General features: G+C 36.3%; 1 protein-coding gene across 1 annotated transcript in view; it reads right to left on the bottom strand.

Moving 5' to 3' along the window:
* Positions 1-2,721: 2,721 nt before the first annotated feature.
* NNT (nicotinamide nucleotide transhydrogenase) overlaps positions 2,722-22,299 on the bottom strand; it is a 121,853-nt gene continuing 102,275 nt past the window's right edge. Inside the window, 3 exon segments of the mRNA XM_043969262.1 lie at positions 2,722-5,259; positions 7,716-7,831; positions 8,723-8,841. Of these exon segments, the coding sequence (XP_043825197.1) occupies positions 5,110-5,259; positions 7,716-7,831; positions 8,723-8,841 (385 nt within the window). The 3' untranslated portion in view covers positions 2,722-5,109.

Raw genomic sequence — 22,299 nt, forward strand, 5'->3', positions numbered from 1 at the left:
ATTAAATGTTGGTTGGTTGGCTGGTTGGTTGACCTTTTTTGTTTCTATTTTCCCAATGACAAAATGAGATCAGTTGTCTTTCCAATATAGGCAGAAATAATTTCTAGAGAAAAAAATGATCTTTGTTTCTCTGATGTAGTGATACAAAAAAGTAAAGCACAATATAACTTCTAAGGCCTGATCTTAACAAGATAGTATTTAGTGGCTCTTGAAAATTATCTTTTGACCTTTGGTTTTTTATTTAGGAGGAGCTCCAAATATGAATTAGTGTTTCTTTTTGAGTGTTGGCGATAGATTTAATACCAAAGCCCTAGAGATGAACTAACAGAAATTAGATGATAGAGTACATTGTGTTCCTCATAGGAGGAAAAGAAATAACCTTTCACAAAAACAACTCTACAACTCAGCAAAGTTAATTGGAACAGATTTCTTAGGTCATTTAGCTGATCTCCAGAGACCAGTAAATGATTATGCCTTATCATCTATCTCCTTGTGCTTGATCCAGTTTGGTTTCAAATGACTTAAATAATGGGGCATCCACTTCTTTTGCAATGAAAATTACTCCACAGCCCATTTTTTGGAATTAAGGATGATTTTTTAAAATTAATTTTACCCAAAATATAATGTATAACCAAAGGAGAAACACACCAGCACAAAATAACACTGCCATATCCTCCCCAGTCCAGCATTTCTCTTTTGTCAACATTGCATTTTAAATCTTCCAGAACTACAATTCCAAAACTCACTATTGACCTTTATATTTCTGTACCACCAGAACTGAACAGTTGAAGAAAATACTTCTCCTCTGTCTTCATCATGGTGCTGTATTTACTTGCATTTTCTCTACTCCTTCTCTAACTCCCCTTGCCCCTAAAGTATCTTGTGCCCTTCTCCCCACCAATGAAAAATATAAAATGTGGTTCTTTAAGTACAGTTCTACCTTCAACTGCCCCCCACCAAATCTTCACAGGCCACCAAGGGGAAGGCTATAGTAGTAGAAGCACACCTGACTTACTAGGGTCGACATTTTATCAGCAACGGTTTATCCATACCACTCCCTCCTCCTTCAGCAGACACACTCCTGTCTTCATTTAAGTGGGGTTAAAAGAAATGATGTGACTTGCCCTAAGTGACACAGAACCAATAGCAGAACTATGAATCAAACTGAGGTCCTCCGACTCCAAATTGACTCAGCTAATCACTATATACCCAATTCTCTCTCATTTGTCTTCTGGTTCTTGGTGTTAACTGCCTGCATGACACAGTGTTAGAAGAAATAAGAACTATTCACAGAATTACAAAAGCTCAGAGCTAAAAGGGAACTCAGAGGCCATCTAGTCCAACCCAAACCAAACAAAACTACCCTGTGCCACATCTAACAAATGGACATCCAGCTTGTACTGAAAAACCTCAACTAGAGAACTTACTCCACTACCTCCTGAGGAAGCCTACTTCACTTTTCTACAATCCCCATCGGCCCTGGATTCAGGAGGACCTGAGTTCAAATCCAGCTGCAGACACTTGATACTTACTAGCTATGTGACCCTGGGCAAGTCACTTAACCCTCATTGCCCCAGCCCCTTCCCCCAAAAAGAGCTTCTTGTCACTAGAAGTGTTCAAATAGAGGCTGATCATTTATCAGGGATATTATAGCTATTTCATACTTTTAGGCAAAACACTGAACTAAATGACACCTAAAATCCCTTTCGACTCTAAAATTCTGATTCTTCACATATTGCTTTATAAATCAATCAAGCCAGTGAGCATTTTATTATGCTTTAAAATATTGGCTTCCTTTCCCATCGATTACCAGACTCACTTTTTTCCCCCACTCTGAAGTTTTCACTTCCAGCATCAGAGGAAATAAAATGCACCATTGTGAGGCATTTATGATCCTCTAGATACTGGGATGCAGGGGGTAGCTCTTTAAAAGTTCAGTTCCTTAGCCCCTTATGAAACTTTTCTTCATAAATGGTTAGTCTGGATATTACTTAAGAGATAACAGTTTGAGCACTGGGATCTTTAGTACTTTTTAAATATAAATGTGACAGTTTCTGCCTCTTTATTAAAGCAAGGCTATAAAAAGATTCCCTTGGAGGGATTTTTTTTTCCTTTCCTAATTAACCTAATTCTTCTTTCCTTGGAAAACCTCAAGAGCAGCTGGGTTATACAAATTGCTAACATTGGAGCATAGGAATTTTTTCACCATTCTAACCCAATCACATTTGTTGGCACAGTCTCTCAAATACTGGCAAGGTCTATAAATTAAATAATTGAAGTACTCTTCCTATATTTACAACAGAGCTGCCCAATTTTCCCACAAGTAATATACTTTAATGCATCGGCTTTCTTGCCTGAGGGATTAGAAAAGTTGCTTATTGATAACATATACCATAAGAGTTTTGATAAATTTGCCATAGAGAAGACACTCATGGGGTTGGACAAATTGAGTTGAAGCTTGAAGGTTCTTATTAAATGATTCATATAGGCGATTCTATATCTAAAATTACCCACATATAAAAGTAAAGACACTGCTTTGATTGTGAATACTATATTGAAGGCTCTATCCCTGATTCATCACCAAGTCAATTAACCAACATGTTGTAATCCAATATTCCTATCTGTTGAACAGGGAGAAAAAATTGCTAATTTTAGAAAAAGTTTCATATTGTAGTAGAGATACTATAGAGATTCATGAAGAAAAAATAATCAAATCCACAAAACATTTTAGGCATTATTTATTAAACCATTTGGTGGCCTGTTTAGCAAGGTTATTGATTTCAAAACAAATAGTCCACTCCAGCAGAAAAGAATGCATGAATACTAAAGACTAATGAATGTCAGCATGTATCCTAATTTGCTTACTTAGGTATAGCAGGATATAAAATACTAAGTCATTCTTTTTTCAATGTCAGACTATGAAGGGAAGGGAAGAAATAGATATGCACCATGTGTAATCAAGAAGCAAAAATATATGGTGAACATTATAGGCACACAAGTGCTTTACTACTACAAAAGCCATTTAAGACAATATAGAGAGTAAAAAAGAATATCCACTAATGTCGATATTCTTATGTGGAAACAAAATAATTTGGGCATTTAAAATTTTATTGTGAATTAATTTAAGACCATCAGTTTGGGGAGGACTACAAGTGAAGCAGTATGCTCAAAAATAAATCTGTCAGATAAAATCACTTTGAATTTAATTTTCATTTCCCTTAACAGGATTGTATGACAAAGGATTGCCAAGTAGAAAAAGTGTAAGATCACTGGGAATTTCACTGAGATTTGTTAAAAGACTACTACAAATGGCAAGAATAATAATGATTCAAGACATAATCTGGCTGCTTTCAGTTTAATCTGACTGTAGCAGCTATATCCAAAGAATAAATGTGTCTGCCCTCCCATTTAGACCTCCCTACCATACCGAAATGGCATCAGGAAGGAAATGCCATTTACTCTTTCAAATAAACCTTTCACGATAAAATACAGTCCTGAAGTTAAAAGTAAGTTGTGATCCATTAGTCTATTGCATTTGTTACTTAAAATACAAAGGAAAGGGTACTTTCCTATTCATAGAAAACACTGAACTTAATGAGGCACACAGAAACATAAGATGTTTACCTAATGAATAAATCCTTCAAAGTGAAACATGACAAAAATAAATCTTTTTTTTTGGTTTAAGCATGATTTTCTAGACTACATTTATTAACTGAAGAAGATGGCTGAATTCTATAGAGGTAAATTAATCTGAAATTTATACAAATGTTTTTAATATTTGTGTACACTTTTGCCACAAAGTCAAGAATATATGGAGCTTTTTGGCACAGCAGACAAGATCAACCAACAATCTATATTTCTGCTTCAAAAAGATAGGGTCAGTTTCTTTTTACTGGTATTTGCATAAATACAGAGGTAGTGAAAAAAGTGCTCATATTTTTTTCAAATGTCATCAATCACACAAGAACCTGACACAATGATTTGAAAAATCATTTCTATAAACAGTTAAGATGGGTTAATTTCATTTACTTCATAGTAGCATGTCTTCCCCAGATGTTAATGCTTTCTAACACAAGTAGAATTATCTGTATTTAGCCTTTGTCACCAGAAACAGTTGCTACATCATTATGCAAACATGATAAATTCATTTTATTAGTCAAATATTTGAATTCCACTCAAGTGCACTTAATAAAAATAAAACAACCCTACACAACATAAATTGAGTACTGAACTAAACCTACCATATGAACTCAAAGAGTTCTTATATTATAAAGGGAGTTAAATTTTAAAAGTAAAACAGATTTCAAATTGGTATATTTCATCATGGCTCAACACATATAGCTTTCAGTGAACATTTAATGTTTACCAAATTTCAAAGAGGTTAGCTGAGCCCTTAAGAGTATATTATACAAGGGGCAGCTAGGTGGCGCAGTGGATAGAGCACCAGCCCTGGAGTCAGGAGTACCTGAGTTCAAATCTGGCCTCAGACACTTAACACTTACTAGCTGTGTGACCCTGGGCAAGTCACTTAACCCCAATTGCCTCACTTAAAAAAAAAAGTATATTATACAAAAATAACCCCAAAACTTAGGTTTTGAAACAAGAAACTGAAAAAATGAAAAGTTTGATATGGTTAATTTAAAATAAGATTAAACATCAAGAGGACAACTCAAGAGTAGATAAAGCTTTAAATTATCCTCATTTGATAAACAAAAAATTTGGAATGCACGTGCATACAATGTTTACATCATGACCTATTTTTAGGTTAATGTGCTTAGAAGGTTCCTAAAATGCCATATTTCTGGTTCTTGAAAAAGTGTTGGCTACTAAAAGTAAAGAGAAGAAAATTTTTTCAACTGGATTTCACCTAAAATGATGATATTCTCCTTTTGTAAAATGCTTCTGACATATCAAATATATGCACAGAAAGTTACAGAATCTTCAATGCTTCTTTGAAAAACTATGACAATTCATTACATTTGAATGATATCTGTCCTTTTCATTTGTATTTTTTCAGTCTTGTCTTTCTCAAAGACATGATTTATACCTTACAGACATTCTTTTGTTCATATAGTTGAAGGAGTTGTATTAAACAATGGTAACTGATATCTACTTCTGATAGGATTCCCTAATTTTTGCCTGTAGAGCATCACAGGTCTTCTTGGCATCCCCTAAAAGCATGGAAGTGTTGGGTTTGTAGAATATTGGGTTGTCCACTGCAGCATAGCCAACTCCCAGAGACCTCTTCATAACAATTACCTGAAACACAAGTTTATTATTATTCTTTTGATAACATGGGCCATTCATACTTTTAATATTAAAACAGCATAATAAATATGGGCTAGAGAGTACAGGCGGTTCTATTAAAACTTTTCAGGTATATTTATTTGAGAGGGAAAATTAATGTAGAATTCCTAATTCAACCTTTTAGTCACTAGATTTCAAACTCTCAAAATCTCCCAATACAAAAAACCTTTAGGGGCAGATTCTTTTCTCAAAAAGAAAAAGATAGCATTACTCTGAAAGTGCATTTCAACAAAATAAAAGGGGCAGGAAAGATGAACTCTAATTTTATAAGCTATAGGTGTAACACAATAACTATGCACATATGACATGATGCAAGCCTAGTGGCCCAATCTGTATAGCAGCAGCTACCATTAATTGTAACTTTTTAGCAAAATAAGCAAGTTTTCTGTATCTTTTGGACATATAGTTCCCAAGAAACTAGACACGGAAAAATATTTTCATGTGTAGCACACCGTACCAAGTAGGAAGTTATACAGCTCTCCCCCATCCCCAAGAGATATTCAATTAGGATCTGATGATGCAATAAACTTTGAACACAGATTTGCAAGTGTTCACATCATCTATATTTACTTAACACAAACAGTAACCTAGTTCCTAAACAGAGCATATTTATAAAAGAGATAGGGAATGGCTAGGGTCCAGACCTGTGATTTTACTAATATAGAGAATTCCTGGATAAGGAAACTTCTTCTATTGTGCAGTTCAGCACATTCTCTGCAACTTAGAATCTTAGAGAGCTGCCAGGGGACTGAAAGTTTAAGTAACTTGCCTAAGGTCACCAAGCTTTATTGTGTCAGAAGTGACACCTCAACCCAAGGTCTTCTTAGCTCCAAGATGAACTCTCTATCTATCATACCATGGCCTCAGAGTGACACTTACTATTCTAAATCAGAGGTACTTTTTTGTTTTAACTTAGGCCTCTAACAAGAACATAAATTTTAAGGTTTTTTCTCTCTTTTACAAAAATATGCCTATTGCCATCAGGATCACACTTAGTGACGGGGAGGGGGGGGGCAGAGAGCAATACTTGCTAAGTGCCTTCTACTATCCAGAAATTGTCTTCATTAGCCTCTGGGGCAGCTAGGTGGCACAGTGGATAGAGCACTGGCCCTGAAGTCAGGAGGAGATGAGTTCAAATCTGGTCTTAGACACTTGACACTTACTAGCTATGTGATCCAGGACAAATACTTAACCCTGATTGCCTCAAACATCTAGGGCCATCTCCAGTCATCCTGATGTATATCTTGCCACTGGACCTAGATGGCTCTGGAGGAGTGAGGCTGGTGACTTTGCATAGCCCTCCCTCACTTAAATCTAAATTCACTTCAAGTCATGACATCACTTCCTGATATCCATGTTCCTCTTCAAAAATGAAAGACAAATAACAATCACTAGCTTCCTCAGTAATAATGTGCATGAGAAACTCACTGAAATGTAGCTTATTTTTTGGAATTAGGTCACTTTTCCAATATATATCAATGACATTCAAACTCTCTTGTAAAATAACAGATGGAAATACATTTGATCCTTCCTATATGAAGATGACATTACTGATTTGCTGTCACAGAGTGAATCCAGTTGTTCTTAGTTATTTATACCAAGCTGAATCTGGATTTCATTCAGTTTTGGTCAAACGATATAAGTTATTCTTCCAGCTGAAGTGACAGATTTGCACAGTTCCATCCACCCTCTCATACTCAATTATATTCACAGCCAGAGATATACACCTGGTTAAGTCTATAATGACGGAACAGAATGATATCCATAAAGAAATAAAAAGCCCAATCCCCAACCTCATTATAGCACTGTGCTCTGACTTCATGGCATTAAATTCAAATAGAAACAGGGGCCACTAAAGTGGCCTATACACATAGTATCCCTATACATAAGGATCCCTGAGGGCTACATATTGGCTTAGTTTTATTGTATTTTTATTTAGTTTGATAAATATTCCTCAATTATACTTTAACCTAGTTCAGTCCACACTTGGCAGTATTGTAGATCATATGCTGCCTGCCAGAGGACAAGTTTAACACCTTTGCTCTAACCAACTAAGCTGACAGATTCAGGCACCTTCACTTTATATCATGAGGGAAGCAACTCGATGGTTAAAATGTAGGTTAAAAACTTACTTTAGGGGCAGCTAGGAGGCGCAGTGGATAGAACACTGGCCTTGTATTCAGGAGGAGCTGAGTTCAAATCCGACATCAGACATTTGACACTTACTAGCTGTGTGACCCTGGGCAAGTCACTTAACCCTAATTGTCTATCTCTCTGTCTCTCTCTGTCTGTCTCTCTCTGTCTCTCTGTCTCTGTCTCTGTCTCTGTCTCTCTCTCTCTCTCTCTCTCTCTCTCACACACACACACACACACACAACTTACTTTAAAATAGGTATTTAAAACTTTACCTGTTTTGATTTCCAGACTTCTAAAACTGGCATTCCAGCAATGATAGAATTGGGATCTTCTTGAGCTGCTGAATTAACGGTGTCATTTGCACCAATTACAAGGACTAGATCAGTATCTACACAATAAAAAGAAAAGCAAATGAAAATTTAAAATTTAAGTGCATCATTTTAACTCTTCTTTTGACAAGCTACAGTATCTGTTTTTTCATGCTTAATCTAAATAATGACAAATCTTTTTTATTTATCTTTCCAAAATGATATTTCAGTTTCATTATTTTTGATGGGGTTATCATTTCATTTTGAATTTTAGGGAGAGACAAATATGGGTCACTGATATAATGTTTAATCATGCATTGTAATTGTATCCAAAATGTCACTAAGTGAGTAGTCCTGACCATTTTCTTCATTTTCAGTGCCATTTTTTGGCAAAAGTGAAACTCTGTGGACACTGAAATTTAAATAAATGAATTACTAGAGTAGCTAATGAAAATACCTTTAAGAACTATAATGTAAAAGCAATTCTAGAGTGGCACTAAAACACTCCCCAAGTACAGCAAATGCATGCTATCCTCCTCCTCCCACTTCCATATTCGGAATGCTTTATCTACTAAGTTCTTAGAAGAGCAAACTTGTTTAATTTCAGCAATGCTACATACAACACAAAAATAGTAACTCATCCAGAAATTAATCAGGAGCAGTCATAGACCAGCACTGAGACTAATAAAATCCTATTCTACTTATAAACTCATCCTGCAAAGAATAGATTGGCATAAATCGAAGACAAGGAAATTTCATAGATTTGGCAAGTGTTACAGAGGTTGATTTACTGACTAACCTTTTATTGTTTTCCCCCAAGGATACCAACATACAAAAATTAGTTATATTTTATACATTATCTTTATCTGTGTAATAAATATTCCATCATTCTCATGGTCTTGCTTTTGTCTCACTTTGGTATGCTTTCATCAAAACTAAGTTTTTGAAGATACCTCTCCATCACTTCTTACCTGGGAAATCATGATTGATCTCATCCATTTCTAATACAATATCATATGGGACCCCAGCTTCAGCTAGCAGTACATTCAGCTGACCAGGCATTCGGCCTGCAACTGGATGGATTCCAAACCTAGTCATGAAACAAATGAACAGCTGGCCTTACTCTATGGGCCAAAATTTGCAAAGGGACCCCAACATCACCTCCAAATCTGCACACATTGTTCTTGGCTTCTATATTTCTGCATGTTTACTATCTGATCTGTACAGGCAGAAATACAATTAGTTCAGATATATGGGCAGTTCACAAACATTCAAGTTTGGACATTCAATATCTAAGTATATACAAACTATAACTTCCCTCAGAAAAATACACGTGTAACTTTGAGAGCTGCCTTTGAAGCATATGTTATAAGCACAATGAATCTTCGATAATAAAAATAAATAATAATGCTGCCATACATGAATAAAGCACTTTAAAAAACTTTCCAAAGCCTTTTCATGGACATTATTTGATTTAATACTAACAACCACCCAGGTCCAAAGCTTTTTTCTATTCTTTTAATACTAATGAAAGTCCGCAGTAGCACAGAAAATTCTTAACAGTGAAAGCACAAAAACTTTATTTGTCTGTGGCTTCTACTAATAGGTTTTGCAGTAGGTTTTTCTTCCTAAGTGTTTGACTTTGATTAGTATTAAAATTAGTTTGCGTCCCTGAGCAAAAATCAGTTGATGGTAGCACAAGATAGACCAGAAGAAGCATGCTGAGGGACAAAAAAAGTTCCCATGAAGAATCAATGTACAAATCTAAATTTGCACGTATGAAAGGGAGGGAGAAGCATTGGGACAACTTGGGTAAAGTACAAGGGCCCTACCACTCCATTCTGAGATGCCCCAAAGGTCCTGAAAAATCCAGTGCTCTGAACCTCAAAGATTCAGGGGAACTTAATTTTAGGAGGTGGAAGGTAGCAGAAGGAACCAGGAGACCCAAACTGAGACCAACCAGGAATGACCATCACACCCACAAGTGCATAGGGGTAGAGCCTGGCCCTGGCAAAAAGTCATATTATAAGAACTAAAGCTGGAGAGATAGTAAACCAACAAAGACTCTTTAGATCCCCCAAAAGAAAGACACAATAATTCTGTAACAAGTCTAAGCAGGGATTCAAAGGGAAAAAATGAATTTTCTACAAGGACTCCATGAATATCTAGAAGAAATGAAGAAAGAAAAAGAAAAGAAAAAGAAAAAAATCTGGAAGGAGAATAAATAGCCTGGAACAAGAAATTTTAAATCTTACCCAAATAACAGACTCCCTGAACAACTCAAATAGACCAAACATAAATTAAAATTTAGAAACAAAACCAGCTCTACTAAGAGCTGGGAACCTTTCAGAAAGGGCATAGTAAGTCTAATCCTCCTTATAAATAAACCCAGTTGTATCAACATGGTTCTGTATTGGTTCAAGAGTAAAATTACAACCCTTTAGCCTGGTTTCAGGATTTTCCCCAATCTGAGGCCACCCTCCCTTTTCTTATTTCATATCTCTCCCCCTTTGCATAATGGGTGCTTATTGTCTCCTAAACATAGGGTCACAGGATCATAGTCATGGAGATAGAAGGAACCTCAGAGACCATCGAGGTCAATCCCCTTATTTTGGAGATAGAAAAAACTAAGGCCCACGGAGACAAAGTGTTCTCTGTTTTGTTTTTGCCTAAGGCACACAGGCAGTAAACATCAAAGGCCAGACTTGAATTCACATCCCCTGACTCCACAGTCAGTTAGTTCTCTTTCCACTGTACTACATTGACCCCTGAAATTTTCTACTTCTAGCTCTGCCTTTGCCTATATGGTCACCTGTGGCTAAAACGTTTTCCTTTTTTTCCTCCTCATTTTCAACAGTGGAATTCCCCATCCTTTACAACTCAAATGCTGCCTCTTCTAGGAAGTCTTCCATCATACACCCAGGTTAAATCCAGCAAGCATTCAATTTACCTATCATCTATCTGCAAGGCATTGTATTAGTCATTCCATCTTGGACCTCACTTAAAACTTGGCACCTCTCTAATACGCTTCTATAGTATTATTCTGTATGAAAGTTCTATCACCTTGTTGTTCTATCTCCTTCCTATAATGTAAGAGCTATAAGTTGAGACCCTGTCTTACCTAAACAGTACATCTCTACCAAGCAAACACAAGCGCCATTTAATGAACATTTAACTTAATCGATAGACAGTATAAAACAGGTTTCTTTAACTCTTATCAACATTCATGTTACCCTCCTGGTGACAAAAAGCTCATTGCTTTCCCCAATGGCCCTTATTTTATTGTTAGGCAACTATAATGCTTGAAAAGTTTTTCCTTAGATTAATCCAAAATAAGTTTTATAATACCTTCTAACCATTCATCTTTGATCTTCTCCATCAAGTTTTTGATATTGCTTTTATTGACTGTACATTTATTGACATACATTTTAATGCTAGAAAATTGTGCATTAATGATAAGCTTTGAAGTTTTCAAAGCTCTTTACATACATTATCTTATTTGCCTCACAACAAACTTATGAGGTAAGTACTATAGGCAGTATCACTCTATTCTGACATATAAAGAAACCAACACTAAGAAAGGTAAACGACCCATCCATGGTTACAGCAACAATAACTATCTTAGGGAGGATATGAACTGGAGTCTCTCCTGACTCAAAAACCAGGGCACTCACCACTAAATCATATATCACAGAGGAGGCTCAAAGCTTCCAGCAGACAATAACATTTGGGGAACACAATTTTCACTTTTTCCCCGGGGCACACACATACTTTGTGCCAGGCCTTCAAAATCCCCTACAATATTTTCCCAATCCATTTTCCTCATCCCTGATCTGGAATATGGTCATTTTCATAGAGCAATATAATCCAGCAAGCATTTAATTTAATTAATTAAATGTCTATATCTTGGGCATTGGGCTACAAAGGCAAAACAAAAAACACTGTTCCTGCCCTGAAAAAACCTACTTTCTGCACCATAAACAGAGATGGCAGCAGAAGGTGGTATTTCATCACACAAATACAACACACACCGTATAACATTGCTTAAGCTTCTTCCCACTGAGCCAAAGAATTCATCATGCCCTGTCAAGTGAAGCGCAACTGAGGGAAAGAGAGAGAAGGGCCTAGAAATCACACTGTCTGGCCCTTCCTTTCATCTTCTTTTACTGTTATAACAAAAGCATCCCTCAAAATAGTTTCAAATAAAACTTTTGGCAAGATGTAGAAGACAGTGCTGTCCCCTGGTTTATATAAATCTTTTTAAAAACTGCATGGGGGCGGCTAGGTGGCACAGTGGATAGAGCACCAGCCCTGGAGTCAGGAGTACCTGAGTTCAAATCCGGCCTCAGACACTTAACACTTACTAGCTGTGTGACCCTGGGCAAGTCACTTAACCCCAATTGCCTCACTAAAAAAAAAAACAAAAACAAAACTGCATGGTAGGAAGGGTAGCTAGGTTGCATAGTGGATAAAGCACCAGCCCTGGATTCAGGAGGACCTGAGTTCAAATCTGGCCTCAGACACTTGACACTTACTAGCTGTGTGACCCTGGGCAAGTCACTTAACCCCAATTGCCCTGCCCCCCCCAAAAAAAACCAACACTGCATGGTAGGGGGCAGCTAGGTGGCACAGTGGATAAAGCACCAGCCCTGGATTCAGGAGGACCTGAGTTCAAATCTGGCCTCAGACACTTGACACTTACTAGCTGTGTGACCCTGGGCAAGTCACTTAGCCCCTATTGCCCCGCAGAAAAATAAAAACAAAAACAAAAAACTGCATGGTAAACTTTGACCCAGTAATACCACTACTAGGTCTGTATCCCAAAGAGATCATAGAAAATAGAAAAGGACCCATATGTACAAAAATATTTATAGCAGTTCTCTTTGTGGTAGCAAAGAATTGGAAATCAAGGGAATGCACATCAATTGGGAATGGCTGAACAAGTTGTGGTATATGAATGTAATAGAATACTACTGTGCTATAAGAAATGATGAATAGGCAGATTTCAAAAAATCCTGGAAAGACTTAAATGGACTGATGCTGAGTGAAGTGAGCAGAACCAGGAGAACACTGTATACATAACAGTAACACTGTGAGATGACCAATTGTGACAGACTTAGCTCTTCTCAGCAGTGCAATGATCCAAGACAATTCCAAAGAACTCATGACGGAAAATATTCTCCACATCCAGTAAAAGGAACTGTGGATTCTGAATGCAGATTGAACCATACTGCTTCTACTTTGTTGTTTTTTCTCTCGAGGTTTTTTTCTTTTTGTTATGATTCTTCTTTCACAACATGACTAATGCAGAAATGTGTTTAATGTGATTGTACATATACAGCCTATATCAGATTGCTTTATGTCTTGGGGAGGGGGGAGGGAAGGAAGAGGGTAGGAGGAAAAAAAAATTGGAATGAAAAAATCTTATGAAAACAAATGATGAAAACTATTTTTACACATAACTGGAAAATAATAAAATACTTTTATGATTTCAAGAAAAACTGCATAGTAAAGTTTAAAATGTGGAAATGTTAAGTCCAGATGTCAGGAAGCTTAAGGAAGCAAAAACCTCTTGATCATGATGAGATATGATACAACAATGTGTGTTGGGAGGTACCTAGTGTTACTATTACCAGCACTTTGTTTCCTTTGAGTAACATCTCAAAAACAACCCAAAATTTCTATTTATAATTCTAGGAATTATATATAATAATACTACTAATAAAAATAGCTGATACTTACATAGTGCTTTAAGGTTTGCAAAATACTTTACCTGATCATTGGATCACATAAAAGAGTAAAGCAGTATTTACAGCCACATGAAGGGAATCTGAGTTTTTTTAAAGGAGTAATAGCTGCCTCAAATTTTTTTAAGATGTATAATTTTCTAATCTTTTTTATAAAATTCTATCTACATAAAGATTTTTATTTTTAAAAATGCTGGAGTAAGGGGCAGCTAGGTGGCAGGGGGCAGCTAGGTGGTGCAATGGATAAAGCACCAGACCTGGATTCAGGAGGACCTGAGTTTAAATCCAGCCTCGGACACTTGACACTTACTAGCTGTGTGACCCTGAGCAAGTCACTTAACCCTCTTTGCCTCACAAAAAAATCCCCAAAAAACAAAAACAAACAAACAAAAAATGCCAGAGTTCTGTACTTCGTACTATAAAGAATTAATTGTTATTTGAGGTTTTTATGGCCCCATCTTTTGGCTAGAATTTTTTTTAAAAAACCTCAGTGCGTGCACTGGCCTGTGGCTCTGCAAACAACACGGTGCTCCACCCACTGGTTGTAGCCATCACCATGGCACTGGCACCTCACGTCATCACTACTCACCAATGCCTACATGGGCCTGGCAAAATTATAATGATTGGAAGCCCAGTGAGGGAAGTCATGTGACTGTCAGAACGGCCAGCCAATTGGCTGGAAGCTATGTGTGGTCAGCCGGGGAGGTTTCTCGACATTCTAGCTTGAAGCTAGAAGGCGACAGGATGCTGCTGTGTGTTCTCAGCTGATTCCTGGGTGGTGGTGTTGTTCAGGTTGTATTATTTCCCTTTCCCCATTTTATTTCCTTTCCCTTAATCCTACTGATCCTGTTTGTGTGTTGTTGTTTTTTAAAGTTCGTTCTTGTTAAATAAATCCTGCTCTGTTTTGAGGGAGGCTATCAGTCTCCTTCCTTGCCCCAATATTGTGGTGAGCTGCCTAGTTAACACTCCCCAACTAAAAATTGGTCCCTACGGTTTCTTTATGGTCATGCACTTCATTCTTCCCTTTTCTTGTCAGTCAGTTGATAAGCATTTGTTAAGCACCTGATTTGTACCAGGCACTCTGCTAAGTGTTAGGGATACAAAGAAAAGCAAAAGGCAGTCCTGCTCTCAAGGAGTTCATAATTTTATGGGGGAGACAACATGCAAACTACTATGTACAAACATGCTGTATACAAAAAAGTAGATAATGAACAGGGGGAAGAGGCTAGCATTAAGGGAGAACAGGAAAGGTTTCTTGTTGAAGATAATATTTTAGCTGAGGCTGGAAGGAAGTTAGGGAAGCTACAAGACAGATATCAGGAGGGAGAGTTTCAATTAAATTGAAAAACTTCTGATAAGAAGGTAATGTTTAACCATTTTAGAAATTATGTTAAGGAAGCAATTACTACAATCTTCAGAATACTAAGAACTTATCCCTACCCACAGATTGATATATGTCTGTTTTTCAACTAAGATAAATGATTAAAATTAATCACATTTTAAAACACTTGCAATAACTTCTGACATCAGATAAATGGAGACACTGGGGCATCAACTGGGACCTGGGGAAATCACTGCTTTAATCACCATTTACTCTCTACTATGGTATAAAGTTCATGGCTTCAGTGTAAGACACTGAAAATTTGTAAGTATCATGTTTAGTCTTTTGTATTTTGCAGCTGCCTGACATCAACATAAAAGTTCTAACATAATGCTAGCATTACCACCCCATTTTACAAACCTCTACTTTGTAACAATTATGAGGTCTAGAAACAGAAAAGTATTAACCATCTAATCTAGCGCATTGATTAAAAGAAAGTTACGGGACAGCTAGGTGGCACAGTGGATAAAGCACCAGCCCTGGATTCAGGAGGACCTGAGTTCAAATCTGCCCTTGGACACTTGACACTTACTAGCTGTGTGACCCTGGGCAAGTCACTTAACCCTCATTGCCCCACCCAAAAAACAAAACAAAAGAAAAGAAAAGGAAGTTACAACTGAAGGGGGAAAAGAGGAAAAGTATCAATATAGTAAAAATGTTATCTCCATTTATTTCTGTAGTGTTATAGATACCCAAAGTAATTTTACAATTAAAAACCAGCAAATTTGTTTCCACATAATATACTTGTTCACTTGGAAAGCCCAAATTTGGGGAAACTGAAGGAATAGATGTGGTAGAAGAGAAGAGAACCACAAATAATATAAAGGAAAATTAAATATGCTAATCAAAGGCAAGAATTACAGAGGCTCAATCCTTCATTTTCATAGTCCATTCAATCCTGGAAAAACTTACTTGCAAGCTGTTTGGAAATTCATTTTATATTCTGGCTTGTACTTACAACTTTTTAACCCTAGCATCTTTCTAGCATGTGAGGTACATACCCTGTGGCAGCTATTAATATAACCATTTCACATCTCATTTTTCTTCTTTCCTTATTCCCCATTCTTTTTCCTTGTCTAAGTCTTATGGCTAATTCATAACCACTGTTTAAGGGGCAGCTAGGTGGCAAAGTGGTTAGAGTACTGGCCTTGAAGTTGGGAGGACCTGAGTTCAAATCTCACCACTGTGTGACCCTGGGCAAGTCACTTAATTGCCTTAAAGTTCTGGGGCCATCTCCAGTCCTGATATATTTCTTGCCATAGGACCCAGATGGCTCTGGAGGAGAGAATGAGGCTGGTGAGTTTGCATAGCCCTCCCTCACTTAAATTCAATTCACTGCAAGTCATGACATCAACCTGCTGTCATAGTCCTCTTCAAGAAGGAAGGGCAAACAACAATAATAACAGTAACTACTGCTTAGCCATACTTTGACACTTTGGGCTAGAGAGACTAGGGACCCTTCTCCTATGACAATTCTAAGGACACAGCTAATGTGATGACAATGTAATCTGCAATTATTATGATATAGTTCAAGTATTCCAATCAAGTATAGATGAGAAGTGAAACTATCCTAGGAGCCCCCAGTCAAATAGGAGTAACATCAATACCTAAAGAAAAGAAAAAAATTATCTACTTGTAAATGTAAATCAGTTACATATTTGATCCTAAAACTAAATATTTTAAAGTATTTGGGAGGAAGGGGGAGTTGTGAGGCCACTGGGGTTAAGTGACTTGCCCAAGGTTACACACTTAGTAAGCATCTGAGACTGAATTTGAACTCAGCTCCTCCTGACTCCATGGCCAGTGCTCTATCCACTTTGTCACTTAACTAACCCCTAAAGTGTTTTGAATACCATGCTAGGTTAAAGATAATCTTTATAGAAAAGGATACAAAGTGCCATCTAATGCTAACAACAAAAGATGGATATTTTCAAATGATCACTGCAACTAGAGATAAATCTGTTCACATGGTCTTTCACACATCCAGAGCACCTTGTTTAACTCCCCATAAAAATTCTATGCGATAGTTTAGTATAATTTTACAATGCCAATTAGAGACAGGGAAACTGAAACAAAGAAGTTAGTATTTATCTCCATTGTTCCAAAAACTTTCTTTTTTGGCCACTGAAAATAAACAAAAACCCATACCACTAGATTATAAATCCTGGACTATCTTTGGTTAGTAACCAGCCTGAAGTCAAGGAGGGTCAATAGGAGGACCAGAGCCAGCAATGTGAAGAGCTATTAAAGATCATAAAGTCCTTGCTCTTCCCCCATGGGATTCATAAATCATCATAGAAAACTAACGACCCATCCACTGCTTAAGAAAATCCATATAGAATGAGAACCTGGTGTTCAACTCCAAGTGTAATCCTAATGCTTCTTTCACAAAAATAGTACTCATGAAATAACTTGTTCGAAACGTTTGATAAAAATGTAATTTCCTTCAGGTAGGAAGTGCCACAGATCAATCACAGTGTAATCTCGATTCTGGTTAAGATAGTGGCATGAAATGTCATAGAGAACCTCAGCCCTCCCACACGTACTATGGAAAAACTCTTAAACAAGCATCAGATTTTTAAAAAATGATCAAGAAATCAAAGGGAAAACTTCTTCATCAAACCCAGGATTGCACAAAGAGACCGACTCCTGCTAGATCACTTAGCCAGGGAAGCCACCATAAGAACAGGTAGCCAAGTTAAAAGCCTGCTAGCAGGGGCGGCTAGGTGGTGCAGTGGATAGAGCACCGGCCCTGAAGTCAAGAGTACCTGAGTTCAAATCTGGCCTCAGACACTTAACACTTACTAGCTGTGTGACCCTGGGCAAGGCACTTAACCCCAATTGCCTTACAAAAAAAAAAAAAAAAAAGCCTGCTAGCATTTGGACTAGAGACACAACAAGATCGTGTTAAACCTGCAATGCCTTCCTGGGGGAAGGTAGAGGGAGCCTGTAGTGCTTAGAAGAGGAAATTCCCAAGGATGACAGGGAGGGATCAGAAACTGCCAGTGCTCTGACTAGGAACATGGAGCCAAGGGCCTGCATAACTCCGATATGAAAGTTCCAGGGGAGGATGGATGTCCATAATATTATGAGCAAAGACACTCCAAAGCATTTAGCACTCTGAGCACAAAGATGACAGGAAGGTGGAAATGAGTAACAGGAGCTCAAGGTCAGAAACAAACAAGCCCTGACCACTACATTCAGTAGTGTGAGAGGGATAAAGCCTAGCCTTGGCAAAAAGTCTCAAACCAGAAACCAAAGCTGGATATGTGAGAAAACAGAAGATACACTAAATACTATGAAGAAATATGAATCAAGAGATGTTCAAAAAGTAAAATCAGAAGCTGAAAGGAGGTAAAAAGGAATGCACCATGGATGAAATGAGAGGTAGAACACACACACTAATTCTCTTAACTGGAGTATGCAAGAAGAAATTACAAACCTATATGTCCTAAAATACTTAACAGCTCTCTTCATGATGGCGCTGGAAATGGAGGGGATGACCATCAACTGGAGAATAGCTAAATAAGTTGTAGGATATGATTATGATGGAATACTACTGTGCTGTAAGAAATAATGAGCAGGATGATCTTAGAAAAACATGGAAAGATTTGCATGAAACGATGAAGAGTAAAATGAGCAGAACCAAGAAAACATTGTATACGGTAACAGCAATAATGTTTGAAGAGTAAATGTAAATGACCAAGCTATTCTGAGTATTATAAATATTCAAATCAACTAAAAAGGACCCATGAAGGAATATGCTATCTACTTTCAGAGAAAGAACTGATAAATAGAGGTATGAATAGTATGGTTTTACATATATAATATATAAGTAAATATATGTATTTCTATATAACATATATGTAAATATATGTATTTCATATATAATATATATAAGTATATATATACACATATACACATGTACATGTGAAATGGAAGGCCTTCTATAATGCAGGTTGGGGAAGAAGGGAGGGAGATAGTTCAAAATTTGTAATAAATTTTTTTTAAAAAAAGAAAGAGGGGGCAGCTAGGTGGCATGATGGATAAAGCACCGGCCTTGTATTCAGGAGGACCTGAGTTCAAATCTGGCCTCAGATATTTGACACTTACTAGCTGTGTGACCCTGGGCAAGTCACTTAACCCTCATTGCCCCGCAAAATAAATAAATTTTTAAAATTTAAAAAAAAAGAAAGAAAGATACTACAAGCATGGAATAAGGGGCGGCAGGAGCAGACATCCCATGAACTTCATTCTTATCAGAATCAGACAGAGGATTGAACTCATATGTACATACATATTTACATACATACAAACACTATAGAAATATATTAAACACAACTGGAAAACAGTTAAAGACAGAATTTGGGAGAAAAAAGTTTAAGAGGAAAGATAGAATCAAGGACAGAATAGACATAACTCAAACACACTTTACCTTCAGAGGGTTGATGATAAAGAGTGATCTAAAGGTCAAAAATAAAGAGTAATAACCAATAATTAGAGTCTAGGCAAGAATAAGAGAGACAGGGCAATATAATGTAAGCAAATTACTTCAATCATAGTTTACTAATGTTGCTCATATTCCTCCTCTATTACTACCCTCTTCTTCGTAAAGAGTGAGAACAAGGGGCAAAGGGAGGAAAAAGAATGAGGATATAATGGAGGGAAGTATGCAATTAACAATAATAATTAAAGATATCAACAGGATGAACTCACAGATAAAACAAAAGGGGATAATAGAATGAACTAAAAAAAGTAGATTCCAATAATGTATTATTTAAAAGAAATTCACTTGGAACAAAATTCACAGAGCTGAAATGAGAGGCTTGAGCAGCAATTTTTATTCTCTAAGCAAAACTTTAAAAGGAGATATAGTAAGGGGCAGCTGGGTGGCACAGTGGATAGAGCACCGGCCCTGGATTCAGGAGGACCTGAGTTCAAATCCGGCCTCAGACACTTGACCCTTACTACCTGTGTGACCCTGGGCAAGTCACTTAACCCCAATTGCCTCACCAAAAAAAAAAAAGAATAACAAAAGGAGATATAGTAAACAGGATTTCAGACAAAGTAACCATAAAAAGAAATGGGGTTAAAAGAAATAAAAAGTCACAAATGCAGAAAAGAGAAATATTAATCACATCCTTTACTGACCCAAATGCAATTAATAATATACAACATAAGACTTTTGAATATAAAATTTAAACTTAAATGAAGATTGAGTAATTTAATTAATCCTAAAGATTTGATGGATCAAATAATAAATGAGACATAATAAATAGTTTCATCAAAGAAAATGACAACAAGACAGCATTCCAAAACTTTAGAGATATAGCCAAAGCAGTATTTAGGAAGAAATTTATAATTCTAAACACTTTCATCAAAAAAAAGATAAAAAAATCAATAAATTGGGCATACTACTAAAAGCACTACAAATCTAATAAATCTAAAACCTCCATATAAACACAAAAATAGAAATTCTGAAAAATAAAAAAGAGATGAACTAAATCAAAACCCAAAAGAATGACAACTGAAAAAATAACTGGGGGTGGGTTTTTGAAAAAAGTAGATAAAACATTACTTATTTTGATATAAAAAAGGAAGGGGAAAATCACCATTCTCAAAGTGAAAAATAATTCACAACAGTGAAAGGGAAAAAAAAGGCAAATTATTAAAAACTAACCTGTCCAGTTATATAGCAATAACTTTAGTAACAAATAAAATGGATGAATACTTACAAAAATATAAGATATCCAGATAATCAGAATAGGAAACAATTTAACCCAATATCAGAAAAAAAATTAAGCATGCCATAAATTAGCCCCTGAAGGAAAAAAAAAAGGACCAGATGGAATTACAAGTGAATTATACTGAATATTCAAAGAAAAATTAATTTTAATATTATTCAAACTGTTTGCAAAAATGGGGGGGGGTGATCCTAAAAAGAATTCCTCTTATAATACAAATATAATTTTGATACCTAAACTAAGGAGAGACAAAGCAAAGAAATAAAACTATATACTAATATTCCTAATGAATATCAACAAAAAAAATTATACAACATCAAAGAAACAATATAGCAACATATTAACTATGACTAGGATGTACTGATAGCAGGAATGTAGGGCTGGTTCAGCATCAGGAAAATTATTAACATAACAAAATATTAAAAACAAAAACATTAAAAATTACATTATATCAATAAACATCCAAAAAAGGTTTTAAGAAAATACAACACTCATTTCTTTAAAAAAACACTTAAAAGTAAAGGAATGAATGGAGCTTTCCTTAATATGGGAAATAGTAAATACCTAAAACCAGGCTCCACTATTATCTCTAAAGGAGAAATACTAGAGACTTTTTTCCAAGAAGATGAAGGGTAAAGTAAGAATTAAAAAGTGATCTACCAGAGAAAGAAATGGCAGACCACTCCAATATTTTTGCCAAGAAAACCCCCTGAACAGTGTTAAAATGATAAAAGATATGACACCAGAAGATGAGCCCCTGTGGTGGGAGGGTGTCCAACACCCTACTGGGGAAGAGCAAAAAGCGCCAGTACTAATGAAGTGGCTGGACCAAGGCTGAAAAAAAGATCAGCTACAGATGTGCCTGGTAATTAAATGAAATCCCAATGCTATAAAGATCAGTATTGCATAGGAGTCTGGAATGTAAGGTCTATGAACCAAGGTAAGCTAGATATGTTCAAATAGGAGATGAAAAGATAAGCATCAATATCTTGGGTGTCAGTGAACTTAAATGGATGGGAATGGGTGAATTTAATTCAAGTAATCATTACACTTACTACTGTGGACAAGAATCCCTTAGAAGAAATAGAGTAGCCCTCATAGTATATAAAAAGGTTAGAAAAGCAGTACTAAGGTATAATTTCAAAAATAACTGAATGATACCTGTTTGAATCCAAGGAAAACCATTCAGCCTCACAGTAATATGTCTATGCTCTAATGACTGATACTGAAGAGGCCACAGATAATCATTTCTCTGAATACCTACAATATCTTCTAGAAATAACACCAAAAAAAGATGTCACATTCATTATAGGGGATTGGAATGCTAACATTGGAAATAAAAAGGTAAATGGAATAACAGGCAAGTTTGATCTTGGAATACAAAATGAGATAAAGCAGAGGCTAATAAAGTTGTTTCAAAGTAACTCACTAGTCACAGCAAACACTCTTTTTCAATAACCCAAAAAATAACTTTAACGCATGAACATCACCATCAATATTTGAAGTAAGTGATTATATGGTTTGTAGCCAAAAGGGTAGAAGCTCTATACAGTCAGTTAAAACAAGTTCTGGAACTGACTGTGACTCAGATCATGAGCTTCTTATTGTAAAATTCATATTTAAATTGAAGAAAGTAGGGGAAACCAATCAGACTATAGACCTAAATAACATCCCTT

The sequence above is a fragment of the Dromiciops gliroides genome, chromosome 1 (assembly GCF_019393635.1).
Source record: "Dromiciops gliroides isolate mDroGli1 chromosome 1, mDroGli1.pri, whole genome shotgun sequence".
In the NCBI taxonomy this organism is placed as follows: domain Eukaryota; kingdom Metazoa; phylum Chordata; class Mammalia; order Microbiotheria; family Microbiotheriidae; genus Dromiciops; species Dromiciops gliroides.